The sequence below is a fragment of the Mollisia scopiformis genome (assembly GCF_001500285.1).
Source record: "Mollisia scopiformis unplaced genomic scaffold LY89scaffold_18, whole genome shotgun sequence".
In the NCBI taxonomy this organism is placed as follows: Eukaryota; Fungi; Ascomycota; class Leotiomycetes; order Helotiales; family Mollisiaceae; genus Mollisia; species Mollisia scopiformis.
In genome coordinates, this window is record NW_017263598.1 from 1,097,342 (window position 1) to 1,114,615 (window position 17,274).

Here is a 17,274-nt window from a genome sequence, read left to right on the forward strand (position 1 = left end):
GAGTGATACCAAGGTTCAAACTGTGTATGAATTGGGATAGTCTACCTATGTACAAGTAATGATAATTCTTTGACACATAAAGTACGCCGTTCTATACAATTTGCATATCTCCTGTGCCAGACGTAATCCCGCTAAGACTTTGACAGAATCATGCCTCTACTCCAAACTCCAACTCGTACCTCTAGTCCAAATTTCTTCCCATCATCGCAGCAAAAGCGACCTCCTTGACCCGCCGTATATACATCTGCATAGTATGCTGTGCGAAATCGCCAAAAATTACATCACTCAACTCTTCACTCGTTACCCGTGATGCTGTCGGCCTCCCATTCTCCTTGTCACGGAGCAAAATCACATCACCAGCATTCGTCAGCAGAACCGGCGGCGTAGGCCACAGCGGAAGTTCCTCCCACGGAGGAGGCGGCGGGGCAATCTCCCGGATGACTGAAGTACCCCGGGACCGGCGAACGACTTTGACTTTCGGGGCCGGACCAGATGAAGGAGGCGATGTGGTCATGAGTTTCGCGAGGGATTTTACATATGCGGCGTCACTGAGTCGAAGAATGGGGTCGCCTTCGTTTGCAAAGGCGAGGAAAATACCGGATCCGTGATCTCGTTTCAGAAGTGGGCTCAGGGAGAGAGGGGGAGCGCCGAAGGTTATGCAGTTGATGGTGGAGAACTGGTTGGCGAGTGTCGTCAATTCTGAGCAGACGGAGACCGATAGCATGTGGCTATACAACATTGCAGCTACTGCTCCACCTGCCGAGTGGCCAGTGAATAAAAGGGAAGGCCTTTCCGAGGACGCTGAATACTGCTGTTGTAATTGTGTTGCGACTTGACTTATCATCGCTTGGGCAACCTGAAGGAATCCGGCATGGCATGCATTCTCCTCGTCGTCCAGAAATCCGACGGGTTTCGCAGGCTTCGCATCCTTGTTGACGGCCCAATCAGCGAGACACTTGCACTCGGTACCGCGTGTGGAGATGATGACGAGTCGAGAGTCGTCGATGAGTTGGTCGTCTATGATCATTGCTTTGATGTCTTTGGAGGAGTTTGCTGGAGTGTACGTCCCTCGTCTTGTCAGTGATTGTGAATCGTAGCAATCTTGTGATGCTTTCGCTGCACGGCAGATCATAGACCATGTTGGGAGAGAAGTGCGGAATGAGGGCAGTTGTGGTTGTAATCGAGAATTCTTAAACCGAGCAGCCTTCTTCGCTATGGATGATGACTCTCTGTATGCGGCGTCTTGGGGTTCTTGTCGTCGAACTCCAACGGTTCGGGTAGTTGTACGTTGCTGATATTGCGCTCCGCTAGGCAATCGAGAATCGAGGCTGACTTCGTCCTCTTCTATAATCTGCTCCGTAGATCCATTGGTATTGTATCGATCGAGTCCTTTCAGTCCACGGTCATCAAAGCTGTATATTGACGCTCCACTGGAGTAGATTGATGAGGCGCTGGAGTATATCGATGTAGAGTCTCTGGAATATATCGATGACGAGTCTCTAGAGTATAACGATGAGGCGCTAGACTGAGTCTCTTCCACGGTGAGATCTCCGAACGTATCCAAGCCTGCTTCGTATGTGTCTTCTCTTTCCTCTCCAGAAGGATGCACCGATGAGGTTGCCGATGAGGTTCGACTGGATATCGGTCGCACAGAAACTTCTAGCTCTTTAGGCGGATCGCTTGAAATTATATCGTGTACTTCGACACACTCGACGGTGAGATTAGATTTTCTTGTCTGAAAATCGGCGATTCCATCTTGATGATGGATTTGTTGCACTGGTGCAGGCTGATCAGGCACGGGAGTAGCCAGTTTTGTTTTGGATGAATTGTGTGACAAGAAAGTTTTCGTTCGTATGCTGGCCTTCCAATCGGTATTTGTTCGCATTGGTTTCATAGTCATTGGAAGGGCAGTTGCAGGAGCAGAAGCTTCGAGTTTCGCCTCCTTTGCAGGCTTGGGAGGCTTGAACGGGACGTAAGCTCCTCTGCCCATGATGGAGGTCAAATAAAAGCTCGTTGCGCAAAAAACAGATGCTACTTTTGTTGGGAACCTGGAGCGTTTCGAGAGAGTGAGTTCGGACTGTTTAAGTGATGCTCAAATGCGACGAGGTCGGTCTGCGCATTGATTCATTGTGTTGTGATCCTTCGATTGGTCCAGAAACCAAAGAAGATGAGGATACACGACGCATATTTCCAGATGCAGCATAGAAGGTGCGATTCAGTCAATCAATAGTGCGTCGGCCACAGCGATGAGGCTGAAGGCTGGACGGCAGAGGCTGGCTGTGGCGGTATGGGCTGGCTGAGGCGTGCGCCACTAATTCCAGATGGTGGATCTTCCTTATCGGACCACTAAGAGTTGAAGATAATGGTGGGGCTCATCGTTTCCAGCTACTATTGCCAATAGTAGTGTGCTGTATGCACGTACACTATGGAGGGATAGTCTGCGTTAAGAAGAGGCCTTGTATTGGTCGACACGTAGAAGGAGTTCAGCTCCGAAGTTCTAGACTGAGAAGTTTCAGGCTGTCAGGGGTATTTGGCCCAAGCTTTTCCGTACCTGGGGTAGCGAGCCAATGGCGGATCACTAGGCTCGCCTAGATGTCGCTTATCGGTTCCCCTGATCCAAACAACACAAGGACGGAAGTATCTAGGTACCTATTCTGAGAGAGCCATAGATGCTCCACAGATAACAATTCGAACGTTCTTCGACCTGTACTTTGCTGGTTCCCCAGTCAGCCACAACCAGCCAGCCGGTGCCTCAGCTGTCCCCATCTAGATCTCTCGATGTCCCAAAACAGTCTGCGATAGCGCGTACGGCCTCACAGACGGCCAAAAAGGGAACTGTGCGGGGCGATCATGTATGTTTATGGCAATGCTGCAATTCTTTTGGTATGGGAGTTCGCGTTTGTGTGATAGGGCACATAAGGCTGCCTTCTTCCCAACTTCCCATGTCCTGTAGCTTTCCACAACTTCCTTCTCCAAAGCATTGACACATCACTTGCGCCATGGCCTCGAAAACTTTTGCCAAAGTGGAAGATGTCGAGATTCAACTGCATGAATTAGATGCTTCCAAGGAAGCATGCGACCGGACCAGCGCCTCGACATATGATGGAGATGCCCGTGACAACAAGACCAATGCTTTCATAAAGGAATGGGATGCTCCTGACAACCAGGAAAATCCCAGAAACTGGAGTGCCTGTGAGCAAGTATCAACTTAAATATCTCACTTCGCAGTAGAGCTAACTTATTCTCAGTGAAGAAGGCTCGTCATATCATCCCAGTGGCGCTGCTTTGCCTAAGTGTCACGGCTGGCTCATCCATGATCACACCTGGTGTCTTCGCAATATCATACAAGTTCCAAGTATCTCACACTGCCGCAATACTACCTCTATCCTTATTCGTCCTTGGACTAGCCATTGGTCCAATGCTTGCTGCCCCCATCTCGGAAACTCGCGGTCGAGGCATTGTCTACAAAGTCAGCATGCCGCTGTACATGCTTTTCATTCTCGGCGCCGGCTTCTCGAACTCTTTTGCGGGTTTACTCATATGCCGCATTCTCGCAGCAATGGCTGGTGCTCCATGTCTCGCTGTAGGAGCAGGCACTGTCGCTGATCTCTTTGAGCCAAGTAAGATGGCTGGCCCAGGCGCTCTCGTGGTGATGGCACCATTCTTGGGTCCTTGTAAGGAACACCTTCAAGCTGTGCTCTCGATCTTGACTAATTGTTACCTATAGGCCTTGGACCAGTCATCGGAGGCTTCTCAGCCACATATACAGAGTATCGATGGACGCAGTGGTCGACAATCTTCCTAGCACTGGCTGCGTACATTCTCGTCCTTCCAACATCCGAAACCCACCGAGGAGTACTGCTCAAAAGAAAAGCCAAGAAAATGAATCGCCCACCACCGGAGCCAGAGCTCGCGCGGAAGGATGCCATCAAGTTGCTCCTCACCATCACTCTCTTCCGCCCAATCCGCATGCTTGTCTCGGAGCCCATCGTTCTCTTATACTCCATTTACAACGCATTCACTTTCAGCGTGTTGTTTGCTTTCTTTGAGGCTTATCCGTTTGTGTTCATGGGAGAATATGACTTCCAGATCTGGCAGTACGGTCTAACGTTCTTGGGAATTGGTATTGGCGTGCTGCTTGGCGCGCTCGGCGCGATTCTGGTTGATCGTTTGGTCTATCAGAAAATTGTGAAGGAAGGTGGAGATCGCATCAGAAACAGAGGACCCGAGCAAAGATTGTACATCGGTATGATCGGTGATCTCTGTCTCCCCATTGGGTAAGTCATTCCACGGTCCACAAAAACTTGAGGTCGTTTCACTGACTCATCTACAGACTCATCTGGTTCGCTCTAACGGCCAAACCATCCGTACACTGGATCGTGCCGGTCCTTGCTGGCGTCCCATTCGCCTTTGGAAATGTAACCGTTTTCATCTCAGCAGCGCTCTATATGCTAGATGTCTATGGTCCCCTGAGTGGCGCATCTGCAATGGCTGCCAATGGTCTGCTGCGGTATACAATGGGTGCCAGTTTTCCGTTGTTTACCGTACAGATGTACGAAGCGTTAGGGGTCAAATGGGCTACATTGCTTCTAGCTTTTGTTTGCGTGCTGATGGTACCGATTCCTTGGATATTCTACAAATATGGGCCGGGTATTCGGAAAAGGAGCCCCTATAGTCAATGATCTAGCGCTTTGAAAGGAATGCCAGAGTGTACATAGATGTATATAGTCGCTTGATAATGTCTCACTTATCCCAATGATTACTATCAGCGCTTTGAACATTATGTGAATGGCAGAAGGTGAAGTCTTATCTTGATGAACGAGCAAGGAGGATGCTGGTCTAATCTCACATGATATTAAATGACTAGAGAGATGAGGTTCATTTTTTGACTCTTTTGGCTCGCCTCTATCATAGGCCACTATAATCTAGTGAATACTTAGGCACTATTGCTCGCAAGACGTTCACGGTCAAGAAGTCAAACGCGTGCAGACCCCCCATCCGACCATGCACTATACAAAATAACAAAAGCAAGAAATCGAAAGAACGGTTTATACCACCATCATGAAGTACTGCCAGCACCAAAAGCCGAGACCCTCAAAGTATCGTCCTCCCCGTGAATCCCTGCTTCATGACTGCTGTTTCCCATACCCTTTTGCACTCCGATATTCAGTGCCGGACCACAGCATCTCACATCTCATCCTGACCATCCTGATTACCCAGCGTAGCCTTGTCGTTGAGTTGACCCAGACGTTCCAAGTCGCCCTTTGGACTAATATCCGGGAAGCGCATGCCGGGCGTCTGGTACTTAAAAGTCCACTTCGTGAACGCCACTTGATAGAAAGGCAGCACATGACTCAGTTGAGAGTCATGCATACCTCTCGCAAACGTATGAGGCATCGAAAGGACAACGTTCAACTTCAACAAGGCTGTGTATGTGTCCACTTCAGCGGCGATCTCTTCGACGAGCTTGTATCCTGGAGAAGCAGAGATGAGGTTCAGAGGTGTGTTGATCTGAGACAACGGCGGAAGTTGAATCTTGACGTCGAGATTCTTGACGTGGTGGGCGAAGTCTGGGCCGAGTTTGTACATTTGCGCAAGAAGGGCGGAAGGATTTGACCCAACGACGACGACTATCTCGATCCAGTGCTTCGATAAGAAGTTCACTCGATCTGGAGTCGACATGCGATCGGCGAAGTGGCGGGCGAAATCATAGCCATTGGTTTGGAATGGGTATGATGCTACTTGTTGGTTTGTACCATCAGCGTAAGTGGAGTTCGTGAGCTTGACATGGTTGAATGTGGCTCCAGAGGCCAAGATGGTAACGTCAGCTGTGGCCGATCGCAGACGAACGAACTTGATCTGAATAGACTTTGGCTTCGGGGCTTTGTTGCGCTTCTCAGGGACAACAGAAGAAGACGATCCGGAAGGGATTGCACTGTTTGCGACTTTTGCGCCTTTGGTGAGTCTGTTTGGGATCTGCATTTTGGAATGTGTCTTTGAGTTGCTGATCTTGTGAGGAGACGTTGTAGGGCTTGATGTTTATGTTGGTGTAGAAGTTGATGTGGATGTGATCTTGAGGTGGTTGCGATTCGTGGTTGTAGGAAGATGATAAGGAGCTCAGGAAAAGTCCAAGATCGGATTTTTATACAGTGCAAGTTTTTAACATGCGACTAGCGCCCAAAAAGCGAATGAGATTAGCGATATGAGACACTACTTGTAAGTTGCAAGGTAACAGACACGCTTGGATAAATTTGACTTTGAAAGTTCCAACAAATGTCGGACAACTGAGAAGATGAAGACAAGCCTGTATAACTTCCATGAGTTCACATGAGCAAATCACTTGGCGACACGGGCCGATTTTGCCATTCGATACGTCAAGAACGGTCAGCCAAAAAAGGTCTGCCTCATCGAGGACAAGCGTGTTAAGTACGAAAGCTCCAACACCAAATGGGGGGACGCACTCGAACAACTCACTGGGTATATGGCGACCGCGCGGGCTGCCAACCCAAACCCAAATGAGAGTATGTATGGAATTGTCACTGTCGGGCACTTTTCGCGATTCTACGAACTTAAACCCGGTGAGGGTCAATTGCGTGACTATTCCGGCCACGATGGAACTTCCTTACATTTCAAGCAAGACGAAGAAACAATTGATGCCGTTCTTTGCGAACTTGTCGCGTTGACGCAGTCAAATTTGGGTACCGGTATGTCCAATACTCAAGCAAATTCAGGAGGTCAAATGCCTGCTCCCCCACAGGCACCAGCCTGGGTATGGGATGAAGATGCCAAAATGCTCAAGTATTGGGGTGGGACTGAGTGGGTTTGGCATAGTGGGTTTGACGGAGCTGAGTAAGCGGAGTTTGTGTTGTTCTGTAGGGTCATCATCCAGCCCAGCTGTGTGGGAACGGGATTGTCCTATGAGGGATGGATTGAGTATCGGGGAGGTGTTACTACTAGATCTCGTTTTAGTGTTATTTCGCATTAATTTTGGTCAGTCTCAAATACAACTCCTTGTTGTCTGATATAATAGAGAACTTAACAACTACACAACCTTGGAGACTCATGCTTGTGTGTTGTATGTGCACCATTGAGATATACCGCATATCCTCAGGCGCGCTCAACCGCGTAGGTTACCCCTAACCAACCTCGCTACTGTCGAAAACCGCAGAAGACGACTGAATGCCAAAATATTCAGTTTTATTGCTACATTCTCACTTCAGCTCCAATGTGAAAAGAACGGGATCCGAGTAAAGCAAGTCGACGAGGTCCTTGAAGAATGAGGCGTATGGTCGTATGAAGGAATGATGTCATGCCTTGGCCGCCTACTCTAGTGGTTGTGTATTGTTTAAGGGTAAGAGACGCGCGCTAGTCTCTTTCGGGATGGGGAGCCTTCCAAGAAAAACATGCCGGTTGGATAGTCTTTTTCACCGTTCAGACGTTGTCTGAGGCTTATGTTGGGACGTGGAATATTATGCTAGAAAGTACTAGGACGGCAAATCATGGCAATGGGTAGAACAATACCAAAACGTAAACAGCAGACCAGAGGAATTTACTAAAGATGTGTTGCTTCTCGCCAATTGCTGCAAGATTAATGCGAGCAAAAGTGTAACAACTGCATGAATCTTGCTCGTGACCGCAAATAATAACCCATTTCCGTTGAAGTATGTTGCTCTACTGTCGCTGCTCGCATGATTGCACCTCTTCCCCCGCCTCCGTAATTGCTCCGTACCCTATTTAGCTAGTGATGCTCCCCTATGCTCCTCTCCAATCACCTCCAAGATCGCCCCTACAGCAGTAAGGCTATTTTCATGCTAAAGTGCTTGCTGGTTATTATCATTCTCAATTTACTCCACAGATTATTCACATACCTGACTCCAATAAAACCAGTTAATGGTGGTCCCCGGAGCAATCATTATAGGCTTTTCCACAAAGTTGTCTGTCATAGCAGACTCTTCCTGTCTGAAGTGGCAAGATCTCCCACGATTCGTAGAAATCTGAGATATTAATCCAAGACTGCATGTTAGTTGAAGTGTTCTTGGCGGCACTGAAAACATTCCAGAGATGTGAATGACTTACCTTGAATGATTCCAATGCCCCGTGTTTGTAGAACCAAAGCACATTTTCGCCGACGAAGTACCTGAGATATACCTCAATGGCGTCGATGACTTCTCCAGCAGGACCATCAATGGAAAAGTGTATGACCTTGGCGTATTTGGAAGATCTGTACCGCCCCAGCTTGCGGCATTCGATTGGGACGTCCTCAGTATTATAGTGGAACTCGATGCCACGTAGTGTGCCTAAGCAGGTGACAGAAATCCCGGTTAAATGGCGGAGATATATACCTCCGAGTCCTCCAAACATAGTCCAGCACAGCGGCTGATACCTGGCTGTTGAAGAGTCTCGTGCTACGAAACAATTATCGTTTAGGTACAAACCAATCCCTGGAATTTCAGGATACCAAAATGCGGAATCTCGAAGTGATTTGCTTTCTTCGATCGCCTTCTCGGTAGCAAGTAGGACGCACTCTGCAACCGCCAAGCTAACCATCTTACATCCATATAAGGTTGTATCAGCGGGGCTCAGAGCAACATGAAAAGGAGGCAAGGAGAAAATAAGTCATAGTCTGCTTACGTCGAACCCAGCTTTGATAGCTGTTATAGGGCCAGAAACCGCGAGACGCCTCGTTCTCAGAGCCCCATACGGACATCCAAACCATTGTGACGTTTGCCTGTCGTCGGCAATGCATTGGATACCTTGTATGCCTCTTGATCTTACGGCCAAAGTTGAACCCCGCTAGGAATTTAATATCCAGAAAGCGCTCTCTCCCTTCCGTCCTGTATCCCAATTGTATGACTTCTCCTTGGCTGGGGATAAGCCTCATTCCGGTAATGTATTCAGCATCTCCAAGCCGAATGACAGAGAATGCAATCTGAGAAAGTAAAGTAGGAATGGATGTTTGTTGCTCGTAGAACAGACGACAGCCTTCGTTAAAGCCGTGATACGGCCTGGTGCGTTCCTCGAGCCGTAAATCGCCAGTTGCCTCTAGCCATCTTAAACTGGCTGGAATAGGACTAGGAGAAGGGAGTACAGATGGTTCGATCCATCGCAAAGGTAGTGTTCCCCGGACGCGTTGGATCAATTTCCAGACCCTTTCTCGATTTTGCATCCCTCGAGTGCGGTGACTCTTATTTGTAAGACGATACAACCATCTCCATTCATGTGCATTACCCCACTCCTGTGACTCGAAAAGCCAAGAACGGTCAGCGTTGGCCCTAAATCTGGAGGCCCAAAATTGTTGGTTGTAGAAGATAGACAGAAACGATCTCGAAGCTCGACGAGTGTTCAGAGCATCCACTGTTGGCAAGTTAGATGCAATCGCAATACGAATCTCCTCAGGAAGCGCTGCAAAACAATCAACCACCGTTGTTACCGGTCTAAAGGAGCTTATAGCCGGCGGAGCTTGGAAATATTCATCGGGGAGTTGCTGGATCTCCGGGACATGGTAGGGATCGTTCCTTGCACCCAGGAATAGCGCCCAGTCACCGCTTCGGTCCACGAAGCGATCCTCCCAAGAATAGCGGTCTTGGTTATCCACGAGGACTAACCCCTCGAAATCGTGGCCCCAGCTGAGGCCAGTCCCTTCCGATGGAAATGGTAGCGACCGGCAAACTTCAAAGAGAGCCTTACAGGGGATTGACTCGGGGGAATGGGCTTTCTCCAGAAGTGACCAGCAAGCTTCATGAAAGGGAAAGCCGTATCGATCGTTAACTGGGTGCTGTCGAATCACTCCAATCTGGTCATGAGTTGGGGAGTTGTATCCCGCGTCGTCCCAGCGTGCGGCGAAGTTTAAGGGGGCTATCCAATCGCCGCCGTCAGGGTCATTGTAAAGGCCAACTCCTGTGATCGCGATGCGCTCTCGACTGGAGTAGACTATTGATCTCAAATTAGCATTCCCACGGCAGAACGACAGCCACCAGCACTCACGAATACGAAATTGTTTCAACCAAGACGTTGGGTTCTCATAGTCACAGATTACGTATCCGCAAAGAACGCAGGAGAAGATACAAGGGCTCATTGTTAGGGAGATTGACAAAAATATGCAGTCATTATAATCCCACGAAATATAAGGCTACACTAGGCTATGTTCGGCTTGGTTAGTCAGCGCGGAACGTGACCCAATTTTATAACGAACAAAGCATTTAAATCTCATCACTATAATCTATATTTGCGTTATTCTGCAAGAATTCCTGACACTCTTTGAGTCGGAGTTCTAACTCGTGACTATCCGTGACTGGTGCAATTTTGAAACCAATACTCAAGTTTATAGTAATAATATAGTCGAACTCAACAATTAAGCTATATCTCTTTCTCCAGCAATTCTAGATAACTTCGCCAAAAATTATACCGTGTGTGGATAGAAAATCGTTCTAGAAGAACTTTTGCACTTGATTTTCTGCGTCCTAAAGCGGCTTAATTCCTATTTTAATAGCGAAAATACAAGAACTAATAGGTAACTACTCGCTACCACAACTAGTTATACACGGCCGGAAGGTCTTTAGGTCGGAAACTTGAGAAAATCCTGGGGTTGCAGTTCGAAGCCACTCACCAAGTCTAATAGTATCGCCGAAATCGCAAAGCTTGATATCATCTTCTTTCGTAAACAGGATGTTTACAGGCCGTAAATCGCCATAAATAAATCCAAGCTCTTCTAAATAAATTTCTGCGCTGATGAGTTGTAATGTCCAACGGATCACGGTGCTCTCTCTAACTAGCTCTTTCTCCCGGTTTTTATTTCGAAACTCAAATATTATTATAAAGTGTTCCAGAAATATACCTTCCCGAATAGCAAATATACAACAAAAAAGATTAGGGTGCTTAGATTTGCGCTTATTAAACACTTCGTAAATGGCTTTTTCGCGTTTAATTAATTCAATTCCGGTAGCATAATCCGCGATATTAGTCGTGTCAGGATTGTTGTAGCGAATAGGAACCTTTAAAACAACGGTCGAATTAATTATATAGACATGTGCTTTGGCGCCTCTAGCGAGGAAATCGTATAGCTTGAGTAAAGCGAAAGGCGTGCGAAGGGTTCGCGACATATCGAAGTTTAGGAGTGAAAGGATTGAATGGAATAATGACTGATATTTTTCGAGTTTACGAAATTATTTACTGGTCTGCTGACTTCTCTAACAAGGGGTTGATCGGAGTCTGATTATGTCATTCCATGGGCCGAAAACAAAGTGCACTAAATTTGAGCCATCCAGTGGTAGCTTTTCACTGGCCCGGCAATTGTAGACCGGACTCTCACATGATATCACAGCAAATTTAAGAAAAATAATGCCACATAAAAGCCCCCACCATTCCAAGACCTCTTTTTAGATAACTACAACTTCTCGACATTTTGCAAAACAGACTCCGAAAAAACATCCTCGAAGCAAAAATCGACCGATAACATCGAGCAACATGAAACTCCAGGAACTATTCAGAAGCCGCGAAAGCAAACACAACAAAGCTCACAGCGACCTTCCCGGTTACGAGGAGAAGATCGATACCAACCCAGTTTTAAATACCATGTCAGACTTTCCTCTTACAGGTATCAAAGCTGGCGACACTCCAAAGTGGAAGTGGACACCTACACAATGCCAAGAGTGGCTCAGGGCTGTGTTTATACAAGAGTTTGGAGAATCACCCGATCAGGCTACAAAAATGGCGAAAAGAATTGGAGGGTCAGGGCCCAGTATTTACATGAGGCACCGCTATGAAAGGATTAGTCTCTTGGGAGAAGGCAGAGGAATATCGTTGTATGCGATTATCCTCATGAAGAGAAATAGGATAGGCGCCGTACCTTTCAGCTTGGTAAGTTATTAGAGCACACACGATAGGGTTGAAGATTGTTTACGGAAACTAACGAGCCTCCGTAGATACTGAATCATTGATACATGAGGACGAGCTCTATCACATTGGACTCTTACGTTCTGAGATAAAATACCAGATCACTCATCGAAAGCAATACGATAGAAAAACATTTACCGGAGCAGAGAATACCAAAAGATTAGGACATAAATATTATGTAACATTGTTCCAAAGCTTGCGGAGCAATGTAACAAGTAAAGCAAATCCTTCGTAGTAGAAAAGAACCCATGTGGTGCTTACACTACTACATGCCACGATATTCTACCGATCTTAGCTCAGGCTTTAGTCTCACCTCACTCATATTGTTCCACAAACTCGCGAGCAATGCTAGCGTATAATCTCATACGCATTTGTACAGTACTCCAAAGTCTCCTATGATCCCGATGTTCTCTCTTCACTCCCTATGCTACCTCCTCCTTCGCGCTCATCTCTCAGCCATACTACAGTTCCCAGTCCTCCCATGCTTACAAAACTCAATGTCCACCACGGCAACACAATGATGCCGTTCTGCAACCCTAAGCTGAATAGTTTTCCAACACCAACAGCAACAATGGCTCGCATCAATTGCTGGCTACTTGAGCTTATGCCATTAAGAGTCCCCAATCCTCCTTTGGTCGCCGAGTTGCAAAGCAAGATCCTTGAGGAAGGGAAAGCAAAGATACCACATCCCGCTTTCATCGCAAGAAGCACTACGGTACAGATACCTCGCAGAACAGGCGTTTCCGACAGAACCGATAGATAAGGAGTCAAAAAGTAGACGAATGGGTAAACGCTCGATGCGATCCGAAGGCAGCGAATTGGGCCGAGAGAAGGGGCTAAGCGAGGGAAGATTAGGAGTTGAATCAGGATAGCTGAAAGACCATAAGCGGTGAGGTATAGTGCTGCCGTATGCGATGTGAATGATAAACCACCCGGGAATATAGTGAAGTCTACTAAAGCTGAGCTCTGATACGTTGGCGGAGTTGGCTCAGTTGGGGACGGTACGGCCTGCATGTACGTCGGAAGGAATTCGTCAAATAGCTTGCTGTGAGTTTGGAGGAAACAGATGTATATCAGCGATAGAACGGATTGCTGTGTGAATATTTCCAAAAGGAAAAGGTTCGGCAGTGATTGTTGGACAGAACTGAACCATGTTCGAGAGTTTCGGGTGGATACTTTGAATTCTTCTTGGCGGGCGTTATCCTCTAGACCTTCATTGACGTCATCGAGACTGTGAGAGTCTATCATTTGATATTTGGCATAGTCTTCACGATCTTCGAAAGTGTTTGGCGTTGTGAAAGACGAGAGGAATCGTCGAACGGCTCGCCCAATTCGAAGTCCTCGATCGATACCTTGCTTTCCTTCCAAAGTTTCCTGTGCAGATGTCAGTCGCTTCCCCGACAAGCTTCATTCGATTCAAATAACATACCTTGAGGAACAAAAAGCCCACGACACATCCGATAAAGAATGGTATTGCGACGACGATATTTAGTAAGCTGTACGGAAACTTCATGAAGAATTGATTCTCCCCAAATATCGAAGGGTATCTGGCGGTGGGATCTGCCAAGAAACCTCCAACCAGTGGACCAACCATACTGGCTATTGTCCACATGAGTCTGGAAGAATATGAGTAAATCTCAGTAGCAAAATTAAAAAAAAATTTAAATGGAAAGACAGCCCTTACGGTATGAGGCTGAACGCCATAGGCTGCAGTTCCTTCTGTGTAACGAGCTCAGCAACTGTAGTGCTTCGTTCGAACAAATCTCTCAGCAAAGGTGTGTGCAACATTAGTCTTTGGAGGATATTCTTACTGGAGGACAGGAGTCATTCCACCAGCGAACCCCAGAAACCCCATTACCGCCAGAATCAGCCATAACTTCCCCGCAAACCCAAACAGCAGCACACTGAAAAGAAACAGAATGTTCGACAGTAGAATAGCCGGCTTTCGCCCATATGAGTCGGAGCATCTGCCCCAAAATGGTGAAGTTATGCAGGTAGTGATCGACCAAATAGAGGAACATATTCCAACGTAGTATGGCACTAAGTCTGCCGCAATATCGAGACTAGAAAGAAGCCCCGGCTGAATGAACAACCTTCAGTCAGATATTCGAAATCGAGAAGATGTCGGAGAGAGGTGATCGCGTACAAGATACACTGGAAATGAATTCAGCATTAAAGGCACACCGAATCGAGAGATACCTATAACTATCAGCATTCATGATCGGCTTGGTTGAAGTATCATACATATTATTGCCAACTGCCCCGAGGGCAGACGACTTTTCATCCTTTCGAGGGTATATCTCAATGAGTGCTGCAGCGGAGGAAGTCCGCGGAAAGATGAACATAATTTTTGAAGGACAGTGCTTGGATAACCTTGAATCGTGCTATTGCGAAGGTTTATTTTTGAACTGTGAATGACAAATGCCGCACGAAAATCTCGCTTATATCTTCACCTCCATCTCGTGGTCTATTTATTGTCGCACGTAAGCCTGGCGGCCGCCACTGTGCCACATTATCACCGATTCCGTCGAGTGCTGATGTTTAGGGTCAATTACCAAATGTTCGCTAGGAAGATGTAGCCTCAGTCTCGACCAATATTTCAACCTCGACTCATAGGCTTGGCAAATGCTCAACCATGTTCAGCTCGGTGTGGGACAAGCATCGCATGTTGCAGAAGCTGTTGTGGATCCCTTGGGAATCTAGAGTTCTAGCAGATGATAAACCTTGTATCCAGGCCTAACAGAATTTCTGGCTTCCGAGACAGAGTAACCGTAAACATTGCACAATCTCATTGATATCTCACCATTTGGAAGTTCTGGACTAAAGTGGAACGGGCTTATTAAAATGTGCAACCAAGAATGATGCACAGTGTGGGGCGCAGCACCTCCCAATGGAGTCACTGCTCTGCATGAAATCCAATTCTCCGCGCAAAACCTGTTGTAACTACTTTAAACAGTCGGCAGCAGCAATAACACAGAACCGCTCCACTGTGGAGTGGACGCAAGATTATCCAATCAACCTCACCAAGTGTATAAAGTGAGGGATACAAGGCCACTTAACTTCCCTATCCAATTCTTCATTACTTGATTTGGTGAGACAAACATAGAACTTTCATACAAGTTGAACAGGATGCCCCCTGGAAGCATGACTGTTGACGCACGTTCCATATGTACGCCAAGTCCTACCTCGACTCCATCAACCAGCGGATATAGCCAAGAATCATTGCTCCGCGATGTATCACCACCTACATCTGACGATGGTGAGTTTCGATCTCATTGAAATCGATGTTGGTTCACTTACAAGGGAACAGATGAAGAAGTAGCAAAATCAACTAGTGAAATCCCGGAACTCTCCTGGGTTGCGACGCAGCATGCTCGGAACGTTGAATCTGATCGTGATGAGCAGACAGAAGGTAAGCGCTCAATGACTCCCATGCTCTAAGTTACCTATGGTTGACAAGATCATAAGCCCAAAAGCTCCATACCTTGACAGCTGCTATCAAAATAATGATCAGCTGCCTCGGTGAAGATCCAACACGTGAGGGACTATTGGATACTCCTCAGCGTTATGCCAAAGCACTTCTCTCTTTCACCGAAGGATATCACATGAAGGTTGCTAATGTGATCAACAATGCCATTTTCCACGTAGATGAAGGTAGTGATATGGTAATTGTGAAGGATATTGAAGTCTTCAGTCTTTGCGAGCACCACCTGGTGCCATTTATGGGGAAGGTATGGAGAATTATTGGTGTTCAATGTCAGGATAATGCGTATTGACATCAAGCAGATACATGTTGGATATCTTCCCGACGGACGGGTTATTGGGCTTTCGAAGATTGCAAGAATTGTGGAGGTTTTCGCTCGCAGGTTGCAGGTTCAAGAGCGTTTGACAAGGCAGGTTGCATTAGCAATCGAGGAAGTGCTGAAGCCACATGGAGTAGCTGTTGTTATGGAGTCGAGTCATCTTTGTATGATTATGAGAGGAGTTCAGAAGACGAATTCATCGACGACGACAAGGTGCATGCTGGGGTCTTTCAACCATGAGGCTGATCTGAGGAAGGAATTTCTTTCTTTGTTGAGAGCGAGATAACACATCTCAATCGTATGTTGTACGAGCGGAATTCATGACATTAAGGCTGGTCAGTTGTTCCTAGAGGTAGAGGTATGATATTCAAAACCATACAACATTAATAGATTCGACATTGAGCCTCAATACAAGTATATGCCCAAAGTCAGGCCCGTTCGAACATAAATGTTTGCCACTCAAGCCCATTCTCGAATTGCACACCAATGGGGACCTCATCACCTCCCCAGTTTTGAAAGGCCTGGTCATCTTGCCGACGCCACTCTTCATTACCTCTGCCACCCAAAACCAGAGGAAAGAAGGTGTCAGCTTTGAAATCACAAATCACTCTCGTTAGAAGCAGGCGATCGACCCATGAATAGCTTAAAGCTTCTCGACACAGTCCTGCTCCCCCAATGACGAAAATTCTTCCAAGGTATGGAGTACCGACCCTAGTCTCAGCACCAACGTGTCCGTCCGCCTCGCCATCATTCGGAATGGTGACCTTGTTGCAAGACACGAACCCATTGTCTGGGTACGGATATGTCCTCTCAAGTAACTCAACTGCGGTATTGATGTCCGTTGCAACGTGAACAAAATCATTTCTATACTCACTGCTCAACCGCTGCAGAGCTTCTTCGGGGTCCTTGGTGATAACAACGTTGATTCTACCTAGGTAGTACTTCGTCGGTGTCTTGTCCCAAGTGTTGTAGCCAAAGATTACGGCGTTCAGGGTACCTTCCGTTGGAACTCGCTTCGTTGTGTTATGGAAGTAAGCATTTTCGCGTTGCAACCTGGGCCAGGGCAATCTTCTTTTGAAGCTCATACCCATGGACTGTGAAGCTGCTACGATAATGGTGACTGACCGTCTTTCGCTTCCCGACTGAGAAGGACGTGCAATGTTCGACTGCATGTCGTCAAATATTGTGTGCAAAGTGATATTTAGAAGCCAGTGAGCTCTTTTTCATGATCAGTGGATAGACTGCATCAGAGTGTAACCGGAGAAAAGAGATAATATTGATGAAGAGCTTACAGAATAGAAGTTTTCTGTCGAAGAAATAGAGAAGCAGAAGGCAACGAGATAGGTTAAGCGAGAGCTTCGAAATAAATGGAATCGAATTTCAAAAAGAAAAGATGCGAGATGCGGCGGTAAGGACTCGCATTTAGCATTTTAATACCGTGTACACTATGTACGCTGTGTTGCAGGGGTTAGGGTAGAGATATAGTGTGAGGCAAAACGTAATGAAGGGTGCCGTAAATTTGTGTTGTGGCTGAAGACTGTTGTCGGCCGACTCAGCCTATGGAATGTGATTCGAGTCA

At 46.9% G+C, this 17,274-nt stretch overlaps 10 protein-coding genes across 10 annotated transcripts; 4 read left to right on the forward strand and 6 right to left on the reverse strand.

The window, feature by feature from the left end:
- Window positions 1-181: 181 nt before the first annotated feature.
- Window positions 182-1,195, reverse strand: LY89DRAFT_590895 (alpha/beta-hydrolase; the record flags this gene model as incomplete). The annotated part of the gene is made up of 1 exon (XM_018209622.1): window positions 182-1,195. A coding segment is annotated over one exon (1,014 nt), but the record flags the coding sequence as incomplete, so codon positions are not given.
- A 1,804-nt stretch (window positions 1,196-2,999) lies between these two features.
- On the forward strand, window positions 3,000-4,281 carry LY89DRAFT_590769 (MFS general substrate transporter; the record flags this gene model as incomplete). The annotated part of the gene is made up of 3 exons (XM_018209612.1): window positions 3,000-3,192; window positions 3,249-3,674; window positions 3,728-4,281. 3 exons carry the CDS (start codon window positions 3,000-3,002, stop codon window positions 4,279-4,281), a joined length of 1,173 nt encoding a protein of 390 aa, XP_018068416.1.
- A 906-nt stretch (window positions 4,282-5,187) lies between these two features.
- On the reverse strand, window positions 5,188-5,982 carry LY89DRAFT_737059 (uncharacterized protein; the record flags this gene model as incomplete). Its single annotated transcript, XM_018220212.1, has 1 exon — window positions 5,188-5,982. One exon carries the CDS (start codon window positions 5,980-5,982, stop codon window positions 5,188-5,190), a length of 795 nt encoding a protein of 264 aa, XP_018068417.1.
- Window positions 5,983-6,481: 499 nt separating this feature from the next.
- On the forward strand, window positions 6,482-6,853 carry LY89DRAFT_737060 (uncharacterized protein; the record flags this gene model as incomplete). Its single annotated transcript, XM_018220213.1, has 1 exon — window positions 6,482-6,853. The coding sequence occupies one exon, from the start codon at window positions 6,482-6,484 to the stop codon at window positions 6,851-6,853; it is 372 nt and encodes a 123-aa protein (XP_018068418.1).
- Window positions 6,854-7,562: 709 nt separating this feature from the next.
- Window positions 7,563-10,075, reverse strand: LY89DRAFT_784862 (F-box domain-containing protein; the record flags this gene model as incomplete). Its single annotated transcript, XM_018222828.1, has 5 exons — window positions 7,563-7,811; window positions 7,869-7,994; window positions 8,077-8,525; window positions 8,632-9,930; window positions 9,985-10,075. 5 exons carry the CDS (start codon window positions 10,073-10,075, stop codon window positions 7,731-7,733), a joined length of 2,046 nt encoding a protein of 681 aa, XP_018068419.1. The 3' UTR covers window positions 7,563-7,730.
- Window positions 10,076-10,514: 439 nt separating this feature from the next.
- Window positions 10,515-11,099, reverse strand: LY89DRAFT_753539 (uncharacterized protein; the record flags this gene model as incomplete). The annotated part of the gene is made up of 1 exon (XM_018221280.1): window positions 10,515-11,099. The coding sequence occupies one exon, from the start codon at window positions 11,097-11,099 to the stop codon at window positions 10,515-10,517; it is 585 nt and encodes a 194-aa protein (XP_018068420.1).
- A 272-nt stretch (window positions 11,100-11,371) lies between these two features.
- On the forward strand, window positions 11,372-12,056 carry LY89DRAFT_687330 (uncharacterized protein). Its single transcript, XM_018215473.1, has 2 exons — window positions 11,372-11,856; window positions 11,922-12,056. Exons 1-2 carry the CDS (start codon window positions 11,464-11,466, stop codon window positions 11,934-11,936), a joined length of 408 nt encoding a protein of 135 aa, XP_018068421.1. The 5' UTR covers window positions 11,372-11,463; the 3' UTR covers window positions 11,937-12,056.
- Window positions 12,057-12,285: 229 nt separating this feature from the next.
- Window positions 12,286-14,107, reverse strand: LY89DRAFT_699070 (MFS general substrate transporter; the record flags this gene model as incomplete). Its single annotated transcript, XM_018217028.1, has 5 exons — window positions 12,286-13,036; window positions 13,245-13,508; window positions 13,577-13,639; window positions 13,704-13,972; window positions 14,039-14,107. 5 exons carry the CDS (start codon window positions 14,105-14,107, stop codon window positions 12,286-12,288), a joined length of 1,416 nt encoding a protein of 471 aa, XP_018068422.1.
- Window positions 14,108-15,362: 1,255 nt separating this feature from the next.
- Window positions 15,363-15,981, forward strand: LY89DRAFT_590915 (GTP cyclohydrolase I; the record flags this gene model as incomplete). Its single annotated transcript, XM_018209623.1, has 2 exons — window positions 15,363-15,623; window positions 15,679-15,981. Coding segments are annotated over 2 exons (564 nt in total), but the record flags the coding sequence as incomplete, so codon positions are not given.
- Window positions 15,982-16,123: 142 nt separating this feature from the next.
- Window positions 16,124-16,867, reverse strand: LY89DRAFT_590791 (dihydrofolate reductase; the record flags this gene model as incomplete). Its single annotated transcript, XM_018209614.1, has 2 exons — window positions 16,124-16,435; window positions 16,475-16,867. 2 exons carry the CDS (start codon window positions 16,865-16,867, stop codon window positions 16,124-16,126), a joined length of 705 nt encoding a protein of 234 aa, XP_018068424.1.
- Between the last annotated feature and the right edge of the window lie 407 nt (window positions 16,868-17,274).

What these genes read in the sequence shown, in the direction of transcription:
- LY89DRAFT_687330 (XM_018215473.1), top strand. Translation starts at nt 11,464, where the DNA reads ATGAAACTCCAGGAACTATTCAGAAGCCGCGAAAGCAAACACAACAAA.